This window comes from Sinohyriopsis cumingii, chromosome 11 (genome assembly GCF_028554795.1).
Source record: "Sinohyriopsis cumingii isolate HCF-2022 chromosome 11, ASM2855479v2, whole genome shotgun sequence".
In the NCBI taxonomy this organism is placed as follows: domain Eukaryota; kingdom Metazoa; phylum Mollusca; class Bivalvia; order Unionida; family Unionidae; genus Sinohyriopsis; species Sinohyriopsis cumingii.
The window spans coordinates 108497858-108519425 of NC_142971.1; the positions used below are offsets into that span (position 1 = coordinate 108497858).

Genomic DNA, 21568 nt, shown 5'->3' on the forward strand with positions numbered 1-21568 from the left:
ATGTACCTGTCTGTCTATTTTTAATTATAATAAGGAATACCTGTGGGGAAATTCAACCGAGTACCTTTTCTTAAAACTTGAATCATGTGCAAACAATTTTGAAACTCCAGAGTGGAATCTTAAGAGAAATTTGAACATTTGCACAGTCTCTTATAACTTTTTCACATGATTCATCTCGACCTTAAACACCATACTTTGAGGCAGTGTTGTGTTAAACATACTTACTTATGGGAAACTTAAAGTCTTAGGATAGAGAAATAAAATTGACTTAATTTAACCTGCTGGAATAAATGAAAGAAATGGTTCTTTTAAATTATTTTTGTTAAAATTAAGGAACAAATGATGAAAAAGAAGCTTCATAGGCTTCCATATATTGGTGTCGGAATAAATAGCAAACTCTATTCCATTTACACTTGTGATGCTGATCTGTCAGCTCAAAGTTTACTTGTAAAATTTCGGGAATAATTGTGAGAAGCTTTATGTTCCTATCTTTTAGAATAACATTGCTTGCTATGTTGAGAAAATGCAATATGCATTTTTAAACTAGTTAACTTCTCTGTTTACATTTGGGAGTGAGGGACTTTGGTACTCGTCAATGCCGTTCATTGAAAGGAATGCATTAAAATTATTTCAAAGGAATTTATGGATGCTTGTAATTGAAATTTTTCAGCTGTACCACCCATTTTTAATCATACAGTAAACACATCTGTTTGGTTCTTAAGGTTTCACCCAGGGGCACTGCTGAGGGTGGGGAAGGCATAGGGCAAAGTTATTTGTTTATCAACTCTCACAGTTGAGAGAAAGTTTCAGATCCACTTGCATGTCTTTCACCTATATGGATATTGATATTTATTTTTTATCACTATTAGGAAAACCTTGTGCAGTCTGAAGAAGATGGCTGATGAAAATGACTGCTTCTGTCTGTTGGAAATGCACATGAAATAACACAAAGTACATTAACTTGGCCTGTTTTTGAAATACAGAGATGAATATGTGTAGGCATCACTATTTTTTTGAAAGTGCACTTATGAAATTTAAAAATATAGAAAATACTTTAAAAAGTTATTGACTCTTTTGATTTACCTCTGAAGTATGAAACCTTTCTTTAAAATTTATCCATCTGCATAAAGCTTAGGAGAGATTACAGTGCTGTTTTCTATGAAAGAAAGAATTCAACTCCAGATGCAATACTTCATACCTCTACTGATTAGCTCTGAAGTTGTAAAAGTGATCATAGGAAGTGGGGTTCTGTGGCCAGTAGTTTTCATCAATATTGATCAATATTCTGAAAATAGATGCCATATGCTGCATCAGTAATGTTTGTCTATGCAGGTCAACTGAGTAAGCATTATTATCCTGGCAAATTTAATATGATGCTGTTTCAAAATGTGGAATTCTGGTATTTGAAAGATGTGCATGTATAAATATCAGAAACAATAATCATCTAAACATTCATAAAGCAAAGCTTTTATGCACAGATATATATCATGCAGTAGTTCTAAATTCCGAATGTTTTAATATTCATTGGGGCTTAGAGGCTATCTATCATCTTTTCCTATGGGTGAAAGCTGAGATTTCCAAATGAACATCACTTCCATGATTCTGTTGACTAGCGAGAGTGTTGTGTTTCAATACAGATTTTCTTACATTTTTTCCAATCTACTGCTACACTTTGATCATATTTTGATATATCTTGTTATAACATATGTCAGAGGGAATGTGCATCAGTTTCAGAATGGCAGACTTTGCATACATCATTGGTGCAATTACCGGTAATTAATGTTGTGGAAAAGCATGGTAGTCTAAATATTGTAATGTGTCAGGAGTCAAGTCCAATAAAATGGAATAGATGGACAGCTCACACCCTTTTTCATTTACTAGATCTCTCCAGTTTATTGTAGTGTCAAGAAATGGTGTGTTCACCACAAAAGTTCTGAATTAGATTATAGTAGCATAAAACAAAACAAACATAAATAGTCAACTCATTTTATTAGATGACTTCAGGTTTATTTGTGTTTTCTCACACAATTTAGTGCTCAAAATGGTAAAATAGAATATTTGCTCATAATGCAGAACAGATGTTTGATAAAGCATGTTGAAATGACAACAATACTATCAGTGGTAAATTGCATGTGAAAATCAGCATAAATGTTCAATTTGTCCTAATTCACATAATCTCTCTAACTCAAATAATCCCAAGTCCGAAACTATTCTTGCACCAAAAAAATAATAATCTCAAAATTTGTTCATACGATGTACCTAAGTGGTAATGACTTTGTGCATCCAATCAAGGTTCGGAACCAGATCTGTGTTTATGTTTTAAAGTCCAATGGTAAATGTGTTAGAGGCAGTCTGGAACTGGATGTTAATAGTGTGTCATGTTTGTTGGCTGAGATGCAGTTTTTTGTTTTTGAGTGACACAGGCTAGAATCAGATGTCAGTAGTAGTGTGTCGCATGGGTTGAATGCGACAATGGGTGTTGTTTTGTAGCAACAAAGTGTCATCGCGTCAAGTATATTATTTCGGCATCTAAATGACACAACCACTACAAAATGGATGGAAATTTGTGATTTCAAAATGATGCTTGTAATTGAGTAGGAAATTTGATAATGCTGAATTCCCAATGAATAGCAGACAGCTGTGTTGATAACGACACAGTGACAACGTCATCAGCTAAATCTCTCTATTAGAACTTTTATTTGATATAATGAGTAAATAAACATTGAAACAACTTCAAAGAAACATTATAGTCATTATGAGTGCTAAATTTAATGTGTCAGTAGTAACTAGTCTGTCTTGCTACTAATTCTTGAAAGTATCAGTTGCGAAAGACTTTTGTTTTGCTTGGTCTTGAGACCTTTACTGGAGTCCAGCAGAACCACAACAGCCAGAATGGCAGATCTCACCCCTATTTATAGGTATTAGGAACATACTCGGGAAATTCATGACACAGTTTTCATAAATATTACTAAATATGGAAGAATTCAGAGAGATTAACCTGAGCATCTCCTAATACACACAGTAGTAAAAAAAATAAAATGGTGCCCGATTTCAAATGGCAAAAATAGCAAATATTCCACAATAAATGATAGAGTCAACATTGAAGATGAATAATTTCATCACGCTGATGAAGTAAAATTATGAACTTACATGAGCATTACATTAATCCTTGTGAAAAATGGAAACTTTTGCCTATTTTTCTCTCAGCATAGAATGTAAGTGAAAACAGTTTTTAATCCTGTCATGTACACACTGAACTTAAAAAGTCTTTCCTCAGATGATAAATATTTAAACAAATCATTTTTGTATGATTTACCTGTTGTGTTATATTTTTCTTTTGTACAAGGGTCATATATCAAAAACTTGCTACAGTTACTACTTTTTTTGAAGGGCATTGGAAACGGAGGTACAACTTTCCAACATGAGGGGAACGTAAAGAATAAAAGGGGATTATATATTATCTCAAACATAAATGATATGTGCAAATGCACTTTATAGGAGTATAGGTTGACAGGTAGTCAGGATTGTTTCAATATAGCAGTACACTGATCCTCATAATGAACATTGATTTCTCTGTTAACCAGTCAAGATAGCTGTGTCATGTGATATAAACAAGCAACTCACAGATCAAGTTTCAACAAATGTAGGGTTTGATGTCCATTATGGCTGCCATGGTAGCCATCTTGAAAATCTATTTACTACTCTGCCAGAATGTAAAGTCATATTGACATGGGGCTTTTCTACAAAAGACATCTTGTGATGTCTGGTTGATCCTAAATGAAAACTGCTGCCCAGACATCCCTATCACAATGATCACCCAGAAAATCTTGTCACTGCAGAATGTATGGTCATATGAAAATGGAGTTTTACCTAAAAGGTTTCTTATGATGTCTGGTTGATCATAAGTGCAGATAGTGTATGTCTATGTCCATTATGAGTGCCATGATAGCCATTTTGAAAATCTTGTTACTGTTACTCTTCCTGAACAGAAAGTCATATTGACATGGGGTTTTTTTTACCAGAAGACTTATTTTAATGTCTAGTTTATTCTGAATATAAATGGTGTTGTTTAGACATCTGGTATGGCAGTCTTAAAAGCCTCATCACCACTCCTGAATGGAGGGTCATGTCAGCCTAGGGTTTTCACTATAAGACTTCTTGTGATGTCTGGTTGGTCCTCAATGAACATGGTTCTGACATCTAGTACAGCCACTATGGCAGCCATCTGGAAAAAGTTTTTTATGATGCTCCTGATGAACAGAAAATCATTGACATTTGTTTTTCACCAGAAGACTTTTTAGGACATCTAGTTGGTTATAAATGAAAATGTTGCCACATAGATCTCCAATAAGGCCACCGCAGTAGCCATTTTGAAAATATTAATAGAATGAGTGGTGATGTCAGTATCAGCTTTTCACTAAAAGATTTGTACATATTTTTTAGTTGGTCCTAAATGAAAATTGTGCTGATCTGACATCAGTGTGGCCACCACAACAGCCATCATGAAAATTTTATCAATCCCGTGAAAGTAATTTTTCACTGAAAGACTTTTGTATTGTAAAAGTTGTGCCCATCTCATAGCCAGAATGGCGACTAGCATGACAATCTTGTTATTGCTACTTCTTCTAGATGGAAATTGATATGCACATTGGGTTTTCATTAAAATACTTAAGATGTCTACTTGGTCCTCAATGAAAATAGTGCTGATTTGACACCCAGTATGGCCACCACAGCAGCCATCTTGATAATCTTACTGCTATTCCTTCTTAACCATGTCATTTCAACATGAGGTTGTCACCAGAAGACTAATTATCAAATCTTGTTTCTAAATTAAAAGGGTGTTGATCTGACCTCGTATAGGCTATCTGGGCTGCCATCTTTCAAATTTTGTTAACACTACTACTCAGAATGAAAAATCATATCAGCAAGGGGGTTTCACCAAAAGATCTGTTATGACGGCTGGTTGATTCAAAATTAACAATAATTTGTGCAGTTACCTAATTAAAATGAACAAAAAAAGAGTTTTTTCAAGATGTCATTTTATACTGTTGTTTTGCCAAAAAATCTATTTTATTCCTTTTCATACTAGAATGAGTCACACCAAGAATTTACATGTACTGGACTGCTACATGATGTTCATACTTTAAGCTTTCAAAATGTGCTGAAAGGTGAGGCAAACAGTTTTAGGAAGTGTACAAATTCCAGACCTTTGGCATAGTGAATGTTCATTTTCCTTGCACTCATTGCTTTTAGAAAATTGCATTGTTTATTCACATGTAAGGGTGTTTTGTTTCTTTTTTGTTGTCTAATGTTAGATTTTGCTAAATTTGGACCAGTTTTATGATATTTATTTCTTGTACTGCCATCCAACATGTTGAGATACATTTTACGCTGTATAAACTATTCTCATGATCAGTAGATAATGCTGTTGATGGTATAGAAGATTTATTCATGTGGTCTTTGATTAAGACAAGTTTTGAGAGTACCGACCTTTCATGAGAATTTCCTCATCCCTGGCAGCAGAGATGCAGAGTGGGTGTGTCATGGCCACATTTGCCATACAGAAATTATACAGAAATGATGAGTAAGTTAAAATCAAATTATTACAGAAACATTTAAAATCTTTATTATATTTTGTGGTCTTCATTTTTACTAAATTTCCGAAATCTTAGATAATTTTTCACAACATATTAACACATCGCTGTTGATTAGAACAGGGTGTGACATGAAGGTCTTACGAGATAAATCTGCAGTGTGTTTGTGTAAATATTATTGTAAACACAATATGGTGTCATCCAACTATAGGGAGAGGAGGTTGTATTATTGTATTTTAAGCAACAGATAAGGCAGTAATTATCAAGTTATTTTGGAAATAAGACTTGTAATTCCTCACCTGATTCATTCACTATACTACTCTGAGAATAACATTTTCAATAATGACCTGTAATTCATTATGTTTTTTTATAATCACCATGTTAGAGTGTGTGTGTTATTGCAGATTTAACTCATGTGGGCAATAAACTATGGTTTCTTTGGTTCATTTTTCAGATGATTAAAGCCGCTTCATTTTTCAGAAGATTGAAGCCTCATAATGCCAAGATTTTTGATTTTGCCTTCATAATAAGCTTATGAGCATTTTTAGTACATGTATACATTTTGCTTAATAGCACTGGTTAAACATTTACATAAATCTACATCCAACCAAGTGATGTTGGCTGTAAATGAAAAATAAAAAAAATCACTTCTTTTTCTCAGAAAGATATCAACTTTATTCATCTTGCTTTGTTTAAATACTCTTGTAATTTTGTCTTCAGTTTTTCAAAAGAAGGCACTCTACCATGTCCTGAGAGTTTTACAGGAACATGCAATTTTGCTTAAATGGCAGCTACAGTTGGTCACACGGCCTCACTGACATGACAGTGAATGAGTTCTCTCCAGATTTTAAAGCACATAACAAATTCTTCCTTGATAAATAATTACACAGCTATAACAATCAGACTTTACTCTTAAATAGTTCCACATATAATAGATGTGTACCAAAAATGTAAAATGGTTAAAATTGCTGTTAAATGTAACATACACTACATTGCTTAACAGTTCACAGGCAGGCTATGTGTATGCGGTTGAATAGGTAACATGTGTTCTATTTATAGCGCGCTGCACTTTGTCACTATGCTCTGTGAGGTAAAGGGTTTAAAATAAGATTGGCACTGCTACACCATTCATAATCCAACCTCAGTGAGGCACAGATGAAAAAGAAATTGACATAATTTTTTCAAATCTATTTCTTGATCATTAAAGAATAGCCTGGTGTATGCACCACTGATTGGAAGCTGTGCACCTAGAATATCTTGTTTCACAGAAATCTGTGATGTTTTTTCAGTGTTGTTGGAAAAGAAATGGAAAAATGTTGCATAAAATGAACATAACAAGACAAACCAGGCACAGTGTACTAAATAAGACAAAAGATGATTACTTGGATCTTCCTTAGATTATGAAGAACTGAGTACACCTCCCCCACCCACAACCCCAGATATTATGTTGTTCATACGTGCCACTTGATATCAATAAACAGTGATGCATTACACTGGTGTAAACGTGAGCAAGGAACAGCTCAATTAGTATGCATTAAACTTTAGTTTGAAACATCTTGAACAACAAAACTGCAATTTAAGAGGACGAAAAAATGTTTCTGCTAAATAATTTTTTTGGTCAGTCTTTATTTTTTATCTTGCTTCTGCCGAAGAACAGCCAATTTTTAATCAAAGATGCAAATACCATCATGGACCACATTTGATCTCTTTATTACTTACAGCACCTTGTGAAGCATCATGCATTTGGCTTAAACTCTCCAGATTACAATAATAAAGTAATCAAAGTAATCATTTAATATTGTGTTGTGTATATGTTACTGTTAATTCCATTACTCGGCCACGCATCATTGCACCAGTTGCAATGACTGCTGCAACAGTTCCAGTACCCAGTATACTACTTCTGGCAGGTTTCTGCAGTGTTTGGATGGAACATGTGAAAACACAGTTTGGGTATTTTCTTCAATTTGTTTAAAGAAGCATTAGATTTCAACTATAAAATGTGGTAGATGTCTTAAATTAGTATTTTTTCTACTGTTAGTAGAATCAGATTTATGTTGAAGCCAAGGGAGTATTGCTTATAGATAACCATACAATCTGCTTCTCATTCATTGCTCACATGCTTTGCTTTATACACAATGAATTATAAGTAGATGATCATCTTAAGGGTAAAGTGCATACATGGGAATAAATAGTAATAATTTACAAGTCTTTCAGCAGCTTAGAAAATTATGCATTTCATCAGTGCAATCAAAGTTTTCACATGAAAATTAGATATTTTTTGACAATCCAAACAGGCACTTCACTTGTATTACGGGAGGGATCCAATCTGAAGTTATAGGTTCCCTGGGTTCCCTGGGTGTCTGTCTGTCATATTTTTAGAGCACTGCATAGCGGCTGCATTTCTTTTAAATGACGATTTCTTTTTTAAGAATGGTCAGCTTGAGAGGCGGTTAGGGTAGATTTCTAGAATTATGTACATGTCAGCCACTTTGTTGGTTTTTGTAATTGTTTACAAATTATTTAAAAGGCAATGTGTAGCAAGTCTTCTTTGAATCAACTTGTGGACTTGCCTATTCCATCTTTTATTTCCTGTGAAATTATATGTTTTGTTACATACTAGAAATTAATTGTTAGATGCAGTGATGTATTAAAAAAATTTGAAGCATTAGCATGTCCGTGAAATTGATTAATAAAAGGGCTATCAAAATCATTTCAGTTTGAATTTTGTAGGATGTTGTTTCGTGAAACATGTCTTTACCACTGTTGGGTTTTAGACTTGTATCACATGTTCCCATGATTGATGTATACACATTAATCTTCTGTAGAATCTTCTTGCATGAGTAAGATTTATATGCAGAAAGTTAACACATTTCAGATGTTGCTGTGGTTTTATTAAGCTGGAAAAGTGGCTATAAATAGTACCTAATATACCTTATTTTTTTCACCAATGTTAAATTACGAGAGAACATTAAAAGTGAAGATTCTTTAATAGTAGTTGGATATTACATTTTTTAAATAAAAGAATTGATTCTGACAATTTTGATTTTGATAATACTGAGCAGTCACGTGACCCGTCATCATTTTGTGGGGTCCCTTAGGGTATGAAAAGTTCAATGAAATTTTTGTTTTGACCATGTAATAGTTTACAAATTTTTTTGCAAAGCAGAATCAAGTAAACTTATTATATTTGCTCAATTGTAAGTCAGATCTAACAGTGTAGACCAAGGTCTGCATTTGTATTCATGCGCTTGCAGATGTGGGTTTATGCAGTGTTTAAGGAGTAATCATTGGAACTGACAGCAGAGATCCTGATCTGTTGGAGCATTATAGAGTTAAATCACTTTATAAATGTTTGGAACTCAAATACTCCATTTTTTAGACTTGTTTAACCCACAGAGTTGAATGGTAACAATACACAATGCATACACAGTGTTAGTTCCAAAAAAAGCATAATGCTGTATACAGGTTTAACTACCACTTCCCTCACATGAGCCATGCTTGGACTGAGACCTGTCAGCTTTGAAATACATATTTTATGCCTTTAAAAAAAAGTGTGCCTAATAAGGCATGCGTATCAGTAGGCAGAGAAGAAAAATGAAATAAGGCTTACATATTTGTATGCATCAGTAGATGATCTGGTTTGATATGCAGGTCACTGCAGTAATTGTTTAAATTTTTACCACATTTTTTTACTTGGACTTGTTAGTGTAAAAGAACCCTGTGAGCACAAATGAGCAAAAACCATTTGTGGTAAACAAATATGATGGGCATATTTGTATTTATCCTTGTATATGTTAATGACCTGGTTAAATTTTCTGACTATCAGAACCGTTTTTTTAGTTTTTAAGCATATTTTAAGGTCTTTTGAACATGATTTTTTTTTAATACAAAAAAACTTTTTTGCATATTGAAGTAAAAATCAATTCAGTTTGACAAGTGAAATTAGTTTTTAAAAAAATCTGTATACAAATGCCAATTACTGATTCAGTTTTTCCTGCAGTTCTAAGCAATAATTTTTATTTTAAAAATATTTTGACCTTGATTTTCGGTCTGCATCTCTGTAGTGTGGATGAGGGTCTTTACAAACACTAATCTTGTTATTGCAATACTTTGATTTCATTTAATTTTTGTGAAATATACAGATTGGCATATTCACAACATAGTTTTCCAATTTAATATCAGATGATGCACATATCAAATGACTATGTTGAAGTTCAACAAGAAGATTGATGAAGAGGAATATAGAAAAATGTGTGTGTATGTATGTGTGATTTGGATTTTTAACGTAGCTTTAACAATTTTTCAGTCATATTGCTATGATGTCTGCAGTGTGGCAGTTTATAGTGATGTCTAGCACTGGGGCATCATGCTGCAGACATGTAGCATGATGTCCCACCCAGTCACATTATCCTGACACCAGATGTTCATGGTACTTGTAGATATTCTAACAATTAAGGGCCCCAAAACTCCATTGATCCCTATCTCCTGACAAGTACTGGCTGGGTAAGAAGAGTTTTTTATTGTTACTATAGCAAATGATTTTAGTCACATAGTTGTCTTGCAAGATGATTTAACAATTTTCAGGACTTGTATTTTATGCTTGTCAGAATCTTGTTATACATCATTTATATTTATTTTTGTTTTATATTTCAGACCTGTCCAACATCTTTGAGTCATTCCTGCCACAGCTGTTGAGTTACCCTAATCCTATAGACCCACTAAATGGAGATGCTGCAGCAATGTACCTCCACAAACCAGAGGACTACAAGAAAAAAGTGCAAGGTAATTAACTTGGTCCTTCTAGCATCAGTTGCATGTGATATGTAGTTCCATATGAGTTATGTCCCATTGCAAACTGCATAGACTCAACTCTGTCATTGCAAAACATGCTGGCAGATCTAGGTCTGTGCAGTAGGTTGGGACTAATCAGCGGAACAAGCATATACCCTGACCTGCTGGCACACAGATCAGGGTCTTTGTTGTTTGTGTTTGGAATTGTAAACGTGTATATACTGAACCTGGCTGAAGGCCTTGATGCACCATGCAGGCCATCAGATTGAAAATTAGGGACCAACATTCATAATCATGGACTTACTAGTACCCCTAATTTAAGGTTGGAATTCCTGATTATTTGCATGGCAAATCAAGGAAAAAATTTAATGTTGAAAACTTGATTATCCATGACATACATGTGGTACATATTCATTTAGTCATTATTTTATGTGTGAATTAATAAATGTTTCACTTGCATAGAAAAGTTAAATGTGATGGGGTTTTATTTTAAAATCGAATTAAGAGCTTCATTTTTGAAATAATGATCAGTGTATATCAGCGATTATATTGACATTCACTTTCCATCGATTTGTGAGCAAACTGATGTAATCCTTACTATTAAATTGATTAATTTAGTTATTAATTGCTTATACTGTATTTTGGAATGTTCGGTAAACTGTTTGCATTCAAATGTGCAGCAGCAGTCACTTTGAAATGACATTGTATCTCATGGTCCTGAATTGAAAGTGGTTGGTGGTATGATCACTTGACTGTTATACGTTAACTGCCCATGGTCCCATATTGAAAGTAACTGAACTAGCCATTGCCCAGAATTGTAAGTAGTGGGTGGTATGATCTTTTGATAGTAATGTTTGAACTGCTCAATGCCAATAATATCATTATATCATCAAATATTGGACTATTATTTCCATTCTAACACACTTTGAAAAACTTGAGAATAACGACATCACCATGGCATGAAGATTTTAAACAAGATATTGTGGATATGGCAGCTTCAGATTTTGATGTTCAATCTATTAGGAAGTGTCTTACATTCATTGGGGGTGCCCCGAGTGGCCGAGTGGTCTGAAGCGCTCTCCATTACGGATCACTGCCATCTCACCTGTCTGCATGGGTTCAAGTCTCGGATTCGGCTAATGTGGGTATGTGAGAAAGCATGCCAGTAGCTTCTCATGGGTCAGTGGTTCTTTCGGGGGTTTTCCCAGGTTCTTCCTCCACCATTAATACTGGCCGCCATTTATAGCCTATCGTGTGCTGAAAATGGCATTAAACCCTACAACAACAACAACAGCAACATTCATTGGGTGTCAGAAACAAAATCTATGAAAATTGGTACCCCATGAAAAAATAGTTAATTCATTGTTTATACTGTTTTATGCCTTTTACCTTGTTGAACTATGCATGCCCTACTTTTGTCACTGTCCTAGGTGACCAGTGGTATCATGTAATCCACTGTGACCCCTGTTGCTGATTTCTATACTACTGCAGCTTGAATGCAAACAGAAAACGTATACTTGGTATGTGTTTGTATACCTAAGCTATGATAACAGAATGGGGCATATTACTTTGCTCCAGTCTGTCTTCATGTCTGTATATCCATCCCACATTTATTTGTGCTCAATAGTACAAAAACTTTTGGACTTTGGGCAGTGAAATTTTACATTTTATTATTGTCATGAGCAGATGACTTTGATTAAAAGTTTTCATGCCAGTTTTGACAAATACTTTAGAACAATTAAGTAAACACCTCTCGAGGACGAGGAAAGGTAATTTGGTAGGCAAATTTATATTACCTTTTAATGACTTGAGTAGATTTTCATACCATTACAGGAATTTTTCAATGTGGAGTTTATTTTCCCCACACTTTATCGAATATTTTGGATTTATAAATATTTTTTAATAAAAAAAAAACTGGTTAGCAAAATCTTGCAAAAATCACTGGAGGTGGACAAATGAAATTAGTTAGGCATATGTGTATTCACTTGTTGATGTCCTAATTAAATTGTAAGTCAATACAGCAGGTTTCAGCTCTACTGATCATAGACTAGAAGAGATTATGTGATTAACAGTAGTCCATCATCTCTACTGATCATAGACTAGAAGAGATTATGTGATTAACAGTAGTCCATCATCTCTACTGATCATAGACTAGAAGAGATTATGTGATTAACAGTAGTCCATCATCTCTACTGATCATAGACTAGTAGAGATTATGTGATTAACAGTAGTCCATCATCTCTCATCTATTAGCACAAGTTTGTTATTGCTACTTTTCCTAAACTACATGAAAGATTGTGAAGAAACTTTACACACGTTAGTCCTTAGGTCTAGTTGGCTTGAAATGAAAATATTGCCTCTGAAACTCAACTGAAATGGTGCTGATCTTATACCCAGTATAGCCATCAGAAAATCTTATTTTTACTACTTCTAATTGGAAAGCCATATTGACCTGGGTTGTCACCAGAATAGTTTTTATTACACCTCACCTTCAATAACTCGCGCACAACAGGGTCCACAAACATAGACCGCACTATAAGTGAGGCCTAAGTTATCAAGGGACCTCCAAAAATTGAAAAAAAATCACTTTGACATCAAGAAAACCATTGGGGGGGGGGGGCAGCATTAGGGAACTGGGCTGTTTAATGACTGAATCCTCATTTTAAAATCGCATTGATAATGCATTTTAATAATGTGCTTTTTCTAATAAAGTTGTTCATTATTCTGTTTAAATAACATTTATTTTAAAATGTCCAACATATGAAAAATCATTTGGTTTCAACAACCATCACATGTACGTAACAAATCCATGTATTACATCACTGCGTTTTGTTTATTTTATGAGTTTGGTTCCTGTAGTCATGATTAATAGTATGCTGCCAAGTCGGGAGTCCACAGAGCAGGGAACTAGACTAACTGTTGATACACCACCAAACGAGATTCCTTTTTACAAAAACATGCAACATTTATTTCATGAGACAATCGTCTATGTTGAAACTCAATTTTTTTATTGTTCAATTAGCGCAATATTGATGTCGTGATTTCATTGGATGTAATAATGAAACTTCTTATCATCTTCGAGGATATCTCTAAGTGCCAGTTCAAGAATTCTCTAAAACTCGCCCACAATTGTCTGTATCTGTGAAATCAAGCTCTTTATTTTACGAAGTTTTCATTTCGCTTGTCTGCCTTGTTATCTTTGATCACAGCTATGAAAGAGTCGGTTAATTTAAGATAGTTTGTTACATACACAATAACATTTATAAGTTTTCGATTAATCAAATGAATTGAGTTCACCCGACATACGACTGGGGCTGCTAGATTTTAAGTTTGTAGGATTTTCATGCCTTTTAACTTTTCTTTTATTCTACCTCCTTTGTTTGATTCAGAAGACATATTTAATGTGATAATGCAAAGGAGGCCAGCTTTTAATTCAGTGCAACAATACAATAAATACTTCTGCAAGTCAGTTATCAAAACACAGTCAGCACTTAATTCGGTTCTCAGAGAAACGCTCGCAAACATAGCTGTTACGGTAGATTGATGCATTTTACATTTAAGAGGACACATTGCATTCATGGCGATTACACTTAAAAGGAACTAAAGGATAGAACTATAACACAAATTTCAGTTAAAAAGAAAAAATATTTAATTTGTATTTATTTATTAAAGTACTACCTCCACTCGGCGTTAGTGACATTTTCAATGAGCGAAATTTCCTTACATATTGTTAATTGCAGTGTACTAGAAATGTTGTTCAGAAAGAAAATGTAAAGAAATTGTATGACCTATTTTTTAATTTGATATTTTATAGTGCTGAGCAAAATTTCCAGGTCCTGTCTACTGTTTTCGACAATAAAAATGAGCAACATATCACAGTTTTTGTTACCAATTTTGATTGTAATTTTCTTCAAGTTCAACAAATAGGGATCAATTTTCAGGGTATTTTCTGGTTTAAAAATGGGATCCACTCTTGACCCACGTTTATAAGCAGGTTTGCAAGTTATCAATGCACAAAAGTTATCGAGGGAGTGGTATGTCTAGTTGGTCCTAAATGATGTTTTGCTAGTCTGTCTTCCAATATGACCATTATTGCAGTCATCTTGACAATCTTGCTTCTTCTCCACGAAGGATTGTCATGATTGGGCTGTCACCAGAAGAATTCTTGTGATAACTTGTTGGTCCTAAACAAAAATGGTGCGAATCTGACAGTCTCTGTAGCTACCTTGTTAGCCATCTTGCTACTCCTTCATGACAGAATGTCATAATGACATTGATTTATTGCCACAAGGTTGTTATTTTTTTACCCAGTTGGTCCTAAATGAAATTTGTATCAACCTGACATCCTGTATAACCACCATCGCACAATGTTATCACTGCTCCTTCTAGTCTCAAAGTCATATCCACATGGGTTTTCACTCAAAGACATCTTGTAATATCTAGTTACTCCTAAACGAAAATGGTACTGATATTGAATCCAATATCACCACAATGAGGGCCATCTTGAAAAGCTTGTTATTACTAATCCACAAGAATGGGTGGTCCTATGGACATAGTGTTTTCACCAAAAGTCTTCTTCAGGTGTCTAGTTGGTCATAAATGAAAATGGTACTGATCCTACATAGTTTCCAAAGTGGCCGTTTTGAAAATCTATTTGTTGTTTATGAATATCATAGAAGGTTTCAACACTTGGCATTTAAAAAGAAAAAAAATGGTCTTATCATGGATTCCTAGAATTCTTTTTGGTAGTAGAGTATCAGTCCTGTTGAGGGACTCTTCTCCAGTTTTCTGCAGTTTGATTTTGACATTGATTTAGGCAAAGACCACTTGAAATGGATAATGAAATTTTTTAGGTGTATACTATTAGATTTTAAGATCAATAAAGCAGTTTTGATTTTTTTTGTCTTTTAAGACACACTTTTTATCTGCATATGAGCATAAATAGATAACCTGCTTGTAGCAATTTCAACCTCACTAATACACAAGCTGTTGATGTTGCATAGTTTGTTCTTTTCCAGACAGAAAATACCCTCAATTGTATGATGTGATATCCTCTTCCCATAGCGTGACACCATAACATTCTGAAATCCATCCCATAGCTTCTGGCCCATATGCTCTGGTCCTCGTTCATTTTTAGCTGACTTTCATATTTAACTCATTGAGCCCTGATCCCACCTATACTTGTTATCTGTTTTCTGCAAATAGCCAATACCGACTACTCGTGTATTGTTTACAGCATTCAGTGGCCAATCACACCTTCAGTCATGGTGAATATGTGTTTATAACAATGACTTTAATTGGTTACAGACTGGTTTTTCCAAGAATGTTGACCATTTTAAATCCGATCAGAAACGAGTTTACTTCTCTTTGTATAAATTTGAACTATTTATAAGCTGAGGTTATGAATCAAGGGTGCTTGTAACGTGTTTCATAAGCAGGTAGAGAGTGAATCATGCCTTCTCTTGAGGGAGGTACAGCACTGTCTCCAATCCAATAGGGCAGAGTGTGAATCGTGCTCTCGCAAGGGAGGAGCAGCACCCTCTTCTGTCCCATAGAGCAGAGATTGAGTTGTCCCCTCCCACTTTGGGAGTGAAGAGCAGCACCTTCTGCTAGTCCATACCTCAGTGTTGACTGAGAGTAAGAAGCTTCACCCCCATGAGGGGGGAGCAGCACCCTTTCAGTTTATTGGTCCCATCTTTGGTGACAGGATATGCCACCGGGTAAGGGGAGAGCTATGATATAATTTTGTCAGATCTGAGGGAGGGTTTCCTACACATTGGAGTTGCCTGACTGGTCACCAGGCACAGGTCTATAAGTACCAGTCACCAGTCGTCAGTCTGTTCTGTATGGGGATACGGTTCCGGTCAAGATTACACCTCTGCCATTGAATCCAGCTGGGTTGAGGCCCTCCCCCACCCCCACCTCCACTCCCAAATCTCATACAACAAAGAGCCTCCCAAGAGCAAGAGTAGGACAAAAACATCCTGTCTGTTCTTGTAGATTCTGATGAGTTTGATGCAGAACAGGCTGAGGTGGGGCCCCACCACCTCATACCATCTTTTGGTCAAGCCAGCAGACGAGGAAGAGATCTGTTCTTTTGATAAAGCATTTAATGAAGTTTACTGTCTTTTACATCATTATCTGTGTCCTAAGCCATCAGGCGACAAGAAGATTAAAAAGTTTCTCCAGCTTGGGTTTCCTCATGATCATATTTCTTGTTGCTTCCTCACATGGCTGTGATTAAGGAGCATTCCCACAGAATTAATAAAGCCCAGGAGTTTTCTAGATGATTTAAGGGGTGGTCTCCCCCCATCCCCATCTTTGCAGCTGGTTAATGGGTTCACACCTGTTCCTTGCCCCTTAAGGGTACCATAGTCTTGCATGCCAGCCTCTTTTCGGCAGCCACTTTCAGAATACTGAAGGACGAACTTCAGTTATCTAATGCCCGTCAACATTTGTTGAAAGTAGTGGACATAACATTTAGGTATGCATTATCCTTGTCCATGGCTCTGGGTAATTTCAGGATCTTACTAGAGTACAGTAAGGACCTGCCAGAGACTACATCCCTGCAGGCAGAGGCCCTCGTCAAAGGGCTCATAACATCTGTGGCTTTCCAGGATTTAAAAGCCAGCAACACTAGTCTCTTGCATGGTACCTGGCCCAATGAAACCAACCAAGAATCAAAATTATTGTGTCTGACCACATGGTCAAAGTTCATCAAATCTATACAGCTCCAGTCATTGCACTAAACCCAATTCAGAGCTGCGTATTAGTAATCAGTCCTTATTAGGATGTACCAGAAAGATCCAGGGATCTAGTTCTTTGGCCCTTATACCATTCATAAGGAAAACTGTAATGCACAAAGGGACTTGGCATCCTCTTCTGCAATGTGTTCATCTTCTGTCAGTTTCCAAAGGTGCCATTGTAACCACTTTTCAGCAATTTGGTCCTGCAACATGGATGATACGGGAGTCATCTCTTTCATAAACAGAGGATACCAGCTTCAATTTTGAAACCTTCCTATTCTAGCAAGGTTCTCGATGTGCTTCTGCCAGTTAAATATGATGCATTTAAAAGAGGTTAACTCCCTTTTTCAGATGGGTGCAGTAGAGAGGGAGTCCAACAGCCAATCTCCCACATGCTCCTTCCGGATTTTCCTGGTACCATAAAAGGGGAAAATTTTCACTAATTTTTAACATTTCCTTCTTAAGTTTCTGTAGGAGGAACCATTCAAGATGGAGACCACATCTTCAGTGAAGAATGACAACCAAATAATAAAAAAAAGCAACTGGTCAGTCTCCATCAATCTTCAAGATGCATACAATTACATCATTATCTTTCCTTTTCACAGGAGGTATCTCCATTTTTGCTTGTATAGGGAGGTTTTCCAATTTTGTGCTCTGCTGTTTGGCCTAGCCTCTGCACCTAGACCTTTTACCACATAAGAGTAGTTGCAGTTCACTCATAGTCACTAGGGATCACTATCCTCAAATATTTTTATGCATGGTTGATCAACAATGGCCAGCTAGAGTCCCTCAGGCTAGTTGTTATATTGTTGTTATAGGGTTTAACGCCATTTTTCAGCAAAAGAAAGGCTATACATGGCGGCCAGTATTAATGGTGGAGGAAGAACCCGAGAAAACCCCAGAAAGAACCACCGACCCACAAGAAGCTACCGGCAAGCTTTCTCACATATCCACATTAGCCAAGCCTGAGACTTGAACCTACGCAGACAGAGGTGAGATGGCAGTGATCTGTGATGGAGAGTGCTTTAGACCACTCTGCCACTTGGGGTCCCTCCCTCTGGCTAGAGCAGTCTTGCTGTTGGTTGATAGTGACTTGGTCTTTTACCCAGTTTAGAGAAATCAGAGCTTATTCCATCTCAAGATTTCATCAGCGTGGGAATAATATCCTCATGATCAGAAGATGAGTCTGTGTCCTTCAGGACAGAGAAGACCAGATCCAGACCCAGTTAAAGGTGCTGAGAACCAATACCACTTTGGCTTATGTACTTATTTCTTTTCTCAAACTCTGCATTCGACCTGGTTCCCTTAGGTAGACTGGATTTGCACTCTCAATCTTGAAACAGTAAAGAGACCATGTGAATCCTCAGATTTTTCATGTTCTGGATTTCGACCATCGTCTGATTTGGTAGATAAATCAGGACCAGTTTTTGCTGGAGTCCCCATGCTAGTCCTCAATCCCATCTCCTTCACAGGTGCATACAGATTCTGGGCGGGGTGCTCATATGGGGCTTGAAGGACTGATTATTAAGGGTGCTTAGTCTTTAGGGATGTGCTTAGTCTCAAGGGGTGTGTTGACAAAATAAGAGTTCACTGTGTGATGGTATCCTCCAAGAGCCCCCAGATTCTCCACTGTAATGCTTGGCTCATCTCTAATGATCTTGCCACCAAAACAAGTTTTCAAACACAGTTGCTAATTCATCATTTAGTCCAGAAGACAATCTACATCCCAGGCTATGATGCCAAGTTGAGAATCTTTTGTAATTAGTGGATTAGAAAACATGTTAATCCTTGCTGTCCACAAGTAAATGCAGTGGCTGATTTTCTTCTCACTGTTTTGTTTCTGTCCTCACTGTTTTGTTTCTGTTATCAAGGTCAGTAGAGCAGCTCTATCCAGCACATTAGTTTTTAAAGGCCCAGCCATTGATACAGACCTGATCAGGTATTTTGAGCTGCAAAGACCAGTGTCTCACTTGATAATGTCTGGGAGGAATCTGTTATGTATGTTGTCTCTGACTAAAACCCTTTGTGAACCTTTGGGTGAAGTTGATTTTGAAAACCTTTCACTCTAGGCTGTTTTCTTGCTCTCCTTAGCATCTCCAAGATGAAGTAGCGGGCTTCATACCCTATCCATAGAGCAAGACTGAATGTCGTGGTTCAGTGGAAATTATGAATCGGTTATGTCTTTGTGAACTAGATTTCTTAGCAAATACCAGCTTCCATCAGTTGCTGCACTCCTAAATGAGATCCCCAGTCTGTAATTGTGATCCCCAGTCTCAGTTGCATCTGTTATGGGGATGATCAAGGTAAACTTTTGTTTGGTTAGGGCTTTACAGTTATGTTTGGTAGCTTCTCAATGGAGAAGAAATGGTAGGAAGCATTTGTCCCCTTCCCTTAAGGTCTAGCTGATATTTCAGTTTGAGGTATATTGCTGTAATATCAAGGGAACCTTTCAGTCCCTTACTCAGATGGACCTTTCATTCATGATGATTAAAGTCCATGAGGTTTGAGTAATATCTGGCTCATGGGCCTTCCTAACACATTCTTCTCTGGAGGATATGGAGAAAGCTGCATTTTGGTGATCTTACACGAACTTCACCTTTTACCTTCACTCAATAGCTCACCAAAGTGAAGGCATATTTTCTTTTAGGCCAATAGTCATAGCGCAAAAGGTGGCCCTTGTGGTTACCACCCAGCAGTAGATAACACAGCTAGAGTGAGGGTAAATGTTCATTTCTGCCTCCCACCAAATTGGGAAATTCAGCTAAGAAATAGCAACAGTTTATATATTAATTCATTAAAATTGGTATTACCTAGCTGTTGCTAATGCTGGATTCCATCCTCTCACCCTGCACTGATGTTCCACTAACTAAAGGCTGCATTCTCAGAAAGGACTAGGATAAATAGTGTAGAAGCTATGCATTGGAATTAGAACTTTCTGGAATCACCTTTGGGAGGGGAGGATGAATTCTCATACAGTTGAAGGGATTAAGAGTAAATTACACAATAACAAGAGGTTAGTAGCACATCATTAAAATTAGCCCCCACCCATTCTGACCACAAACGCACACAGACAACAACTATAATTTTCATTGGGACTGCAGTGGGGACATATTTGTTCTACAGACCTGCTTTGAGAAATACTGTGTTTGCTTTGTGATTTGCCTGCAGATAAGAAGACTGCTCCGGTGGCCTAGTGGTTAGTGTGTCTGCCTCGGATGCGGGAGGTCATGGTTTCAATTCCCGGCCGAGTCATACCAAAGACTTGCTAAAATGGTACTAACAGCTGCCTCGCTTGGTGCTCAGCATTAAGAGGTTAGTGTTAGGACTGGTTGGCCTGGTGTCAGGATAATGTGACTGGGTGGGACATCATGCTACATGTCTGTGGCATGATGCCCCAGTGCTGGACATCACTATAAAGGGTCACACTGCAGACATTGTAGCGATATGACTGAAAAATTGTTAAAGCCATGTTAAAAATCCAAATCACACACACATGCAGATCAGAAGGAAAGGTCATTTGTCCAATTTGCTGCTGCATTAATCCACATGATAATATTTGTTGTAATATTTTATTAATACGTCAAAGATCTATATGTTTGCTCATTTTAAATGAAGTTCATACCTTGTCAACTCTCATGCGGGGAGAACAAAACTGATATTTGGGGTCATTCCATGCCTACCTCACAATCTCTTAATATCTCCTGATTTTTCGCAGAGAACTTCCAATTATTGTGCTGTGTTGATTTTCATTTGTCCAAAAAATCCTGCATAAATAAATATATTGTATGTAATCCACAGAAACCATTTTCTATTTTATCATCTGTTAATATTGTTCTGATGAAGTAATTAAAATCACACTATAAAGTTTTTTCTTCAGTAAAAATAGAATGTTAAGTTAAAACATTATTCATGTAAATTTCAGAATTTTTAAAACCCCAGCAGCAGTTCTGTAGCCCAAAAAATAAACCACAATAATAAAATTGCCACCAATTAGTTTCAATCCGATGAATGATAACTGTGAATGTTGTGTATTTTTCTGGACAAGCAAACTTGCATCTCCATTCCCACTTATACCAGTAAACACCTGGCACTTCTGTTGTGTGTGTGTGTGTGTGTGTGTGTGTGTGTGTGTATATATATATATATATATATACACACACACACACACACACACACACACACACACACACACAGATTTTAATTACCATGATTGAATTAAAAGAATGAAAAAATATACATCGCATTATTTTTTCCCGAAAAGAACTTATTCAGAATAAGATATTTTATTTAGTAAACAGTGTTACATGTTTTACAAGTTGACCCTAACAAAATAAGGTGGGATATAAAACATGGGAACAACAGTTGTCAAATGTACAATAACTTGTGACTGCAGATTTGAACTGTTAAAATGAAGTCATAGGCATTGTAAGTTACAAG

The 21568-nt window shown here is 36.2% G+C and overlaps 1 protein-coding gene across 1 annotated transcript in view; it reads left to right on the top strand.

Annotated features, from left to right (window-relative positions):
- Positions 1 to 21568, top strand: part of LOC149789260 (ubiquitin-conjugating enzyme E2 H) — a 77629-nt gene that overhangs the window by 42474 nt on the left and 13587 nt on the right. The window contains exon 6 of the mRNA XM_089975436.1: positions 10248 to 10376. Coding sequence (XP_089831562.1) covers positions 10248 to 10376 — 129 coding nt within the window. The remainder of the gene's footprint in view (positions 1 to 10247; positions 10377 to 21568) is intronic.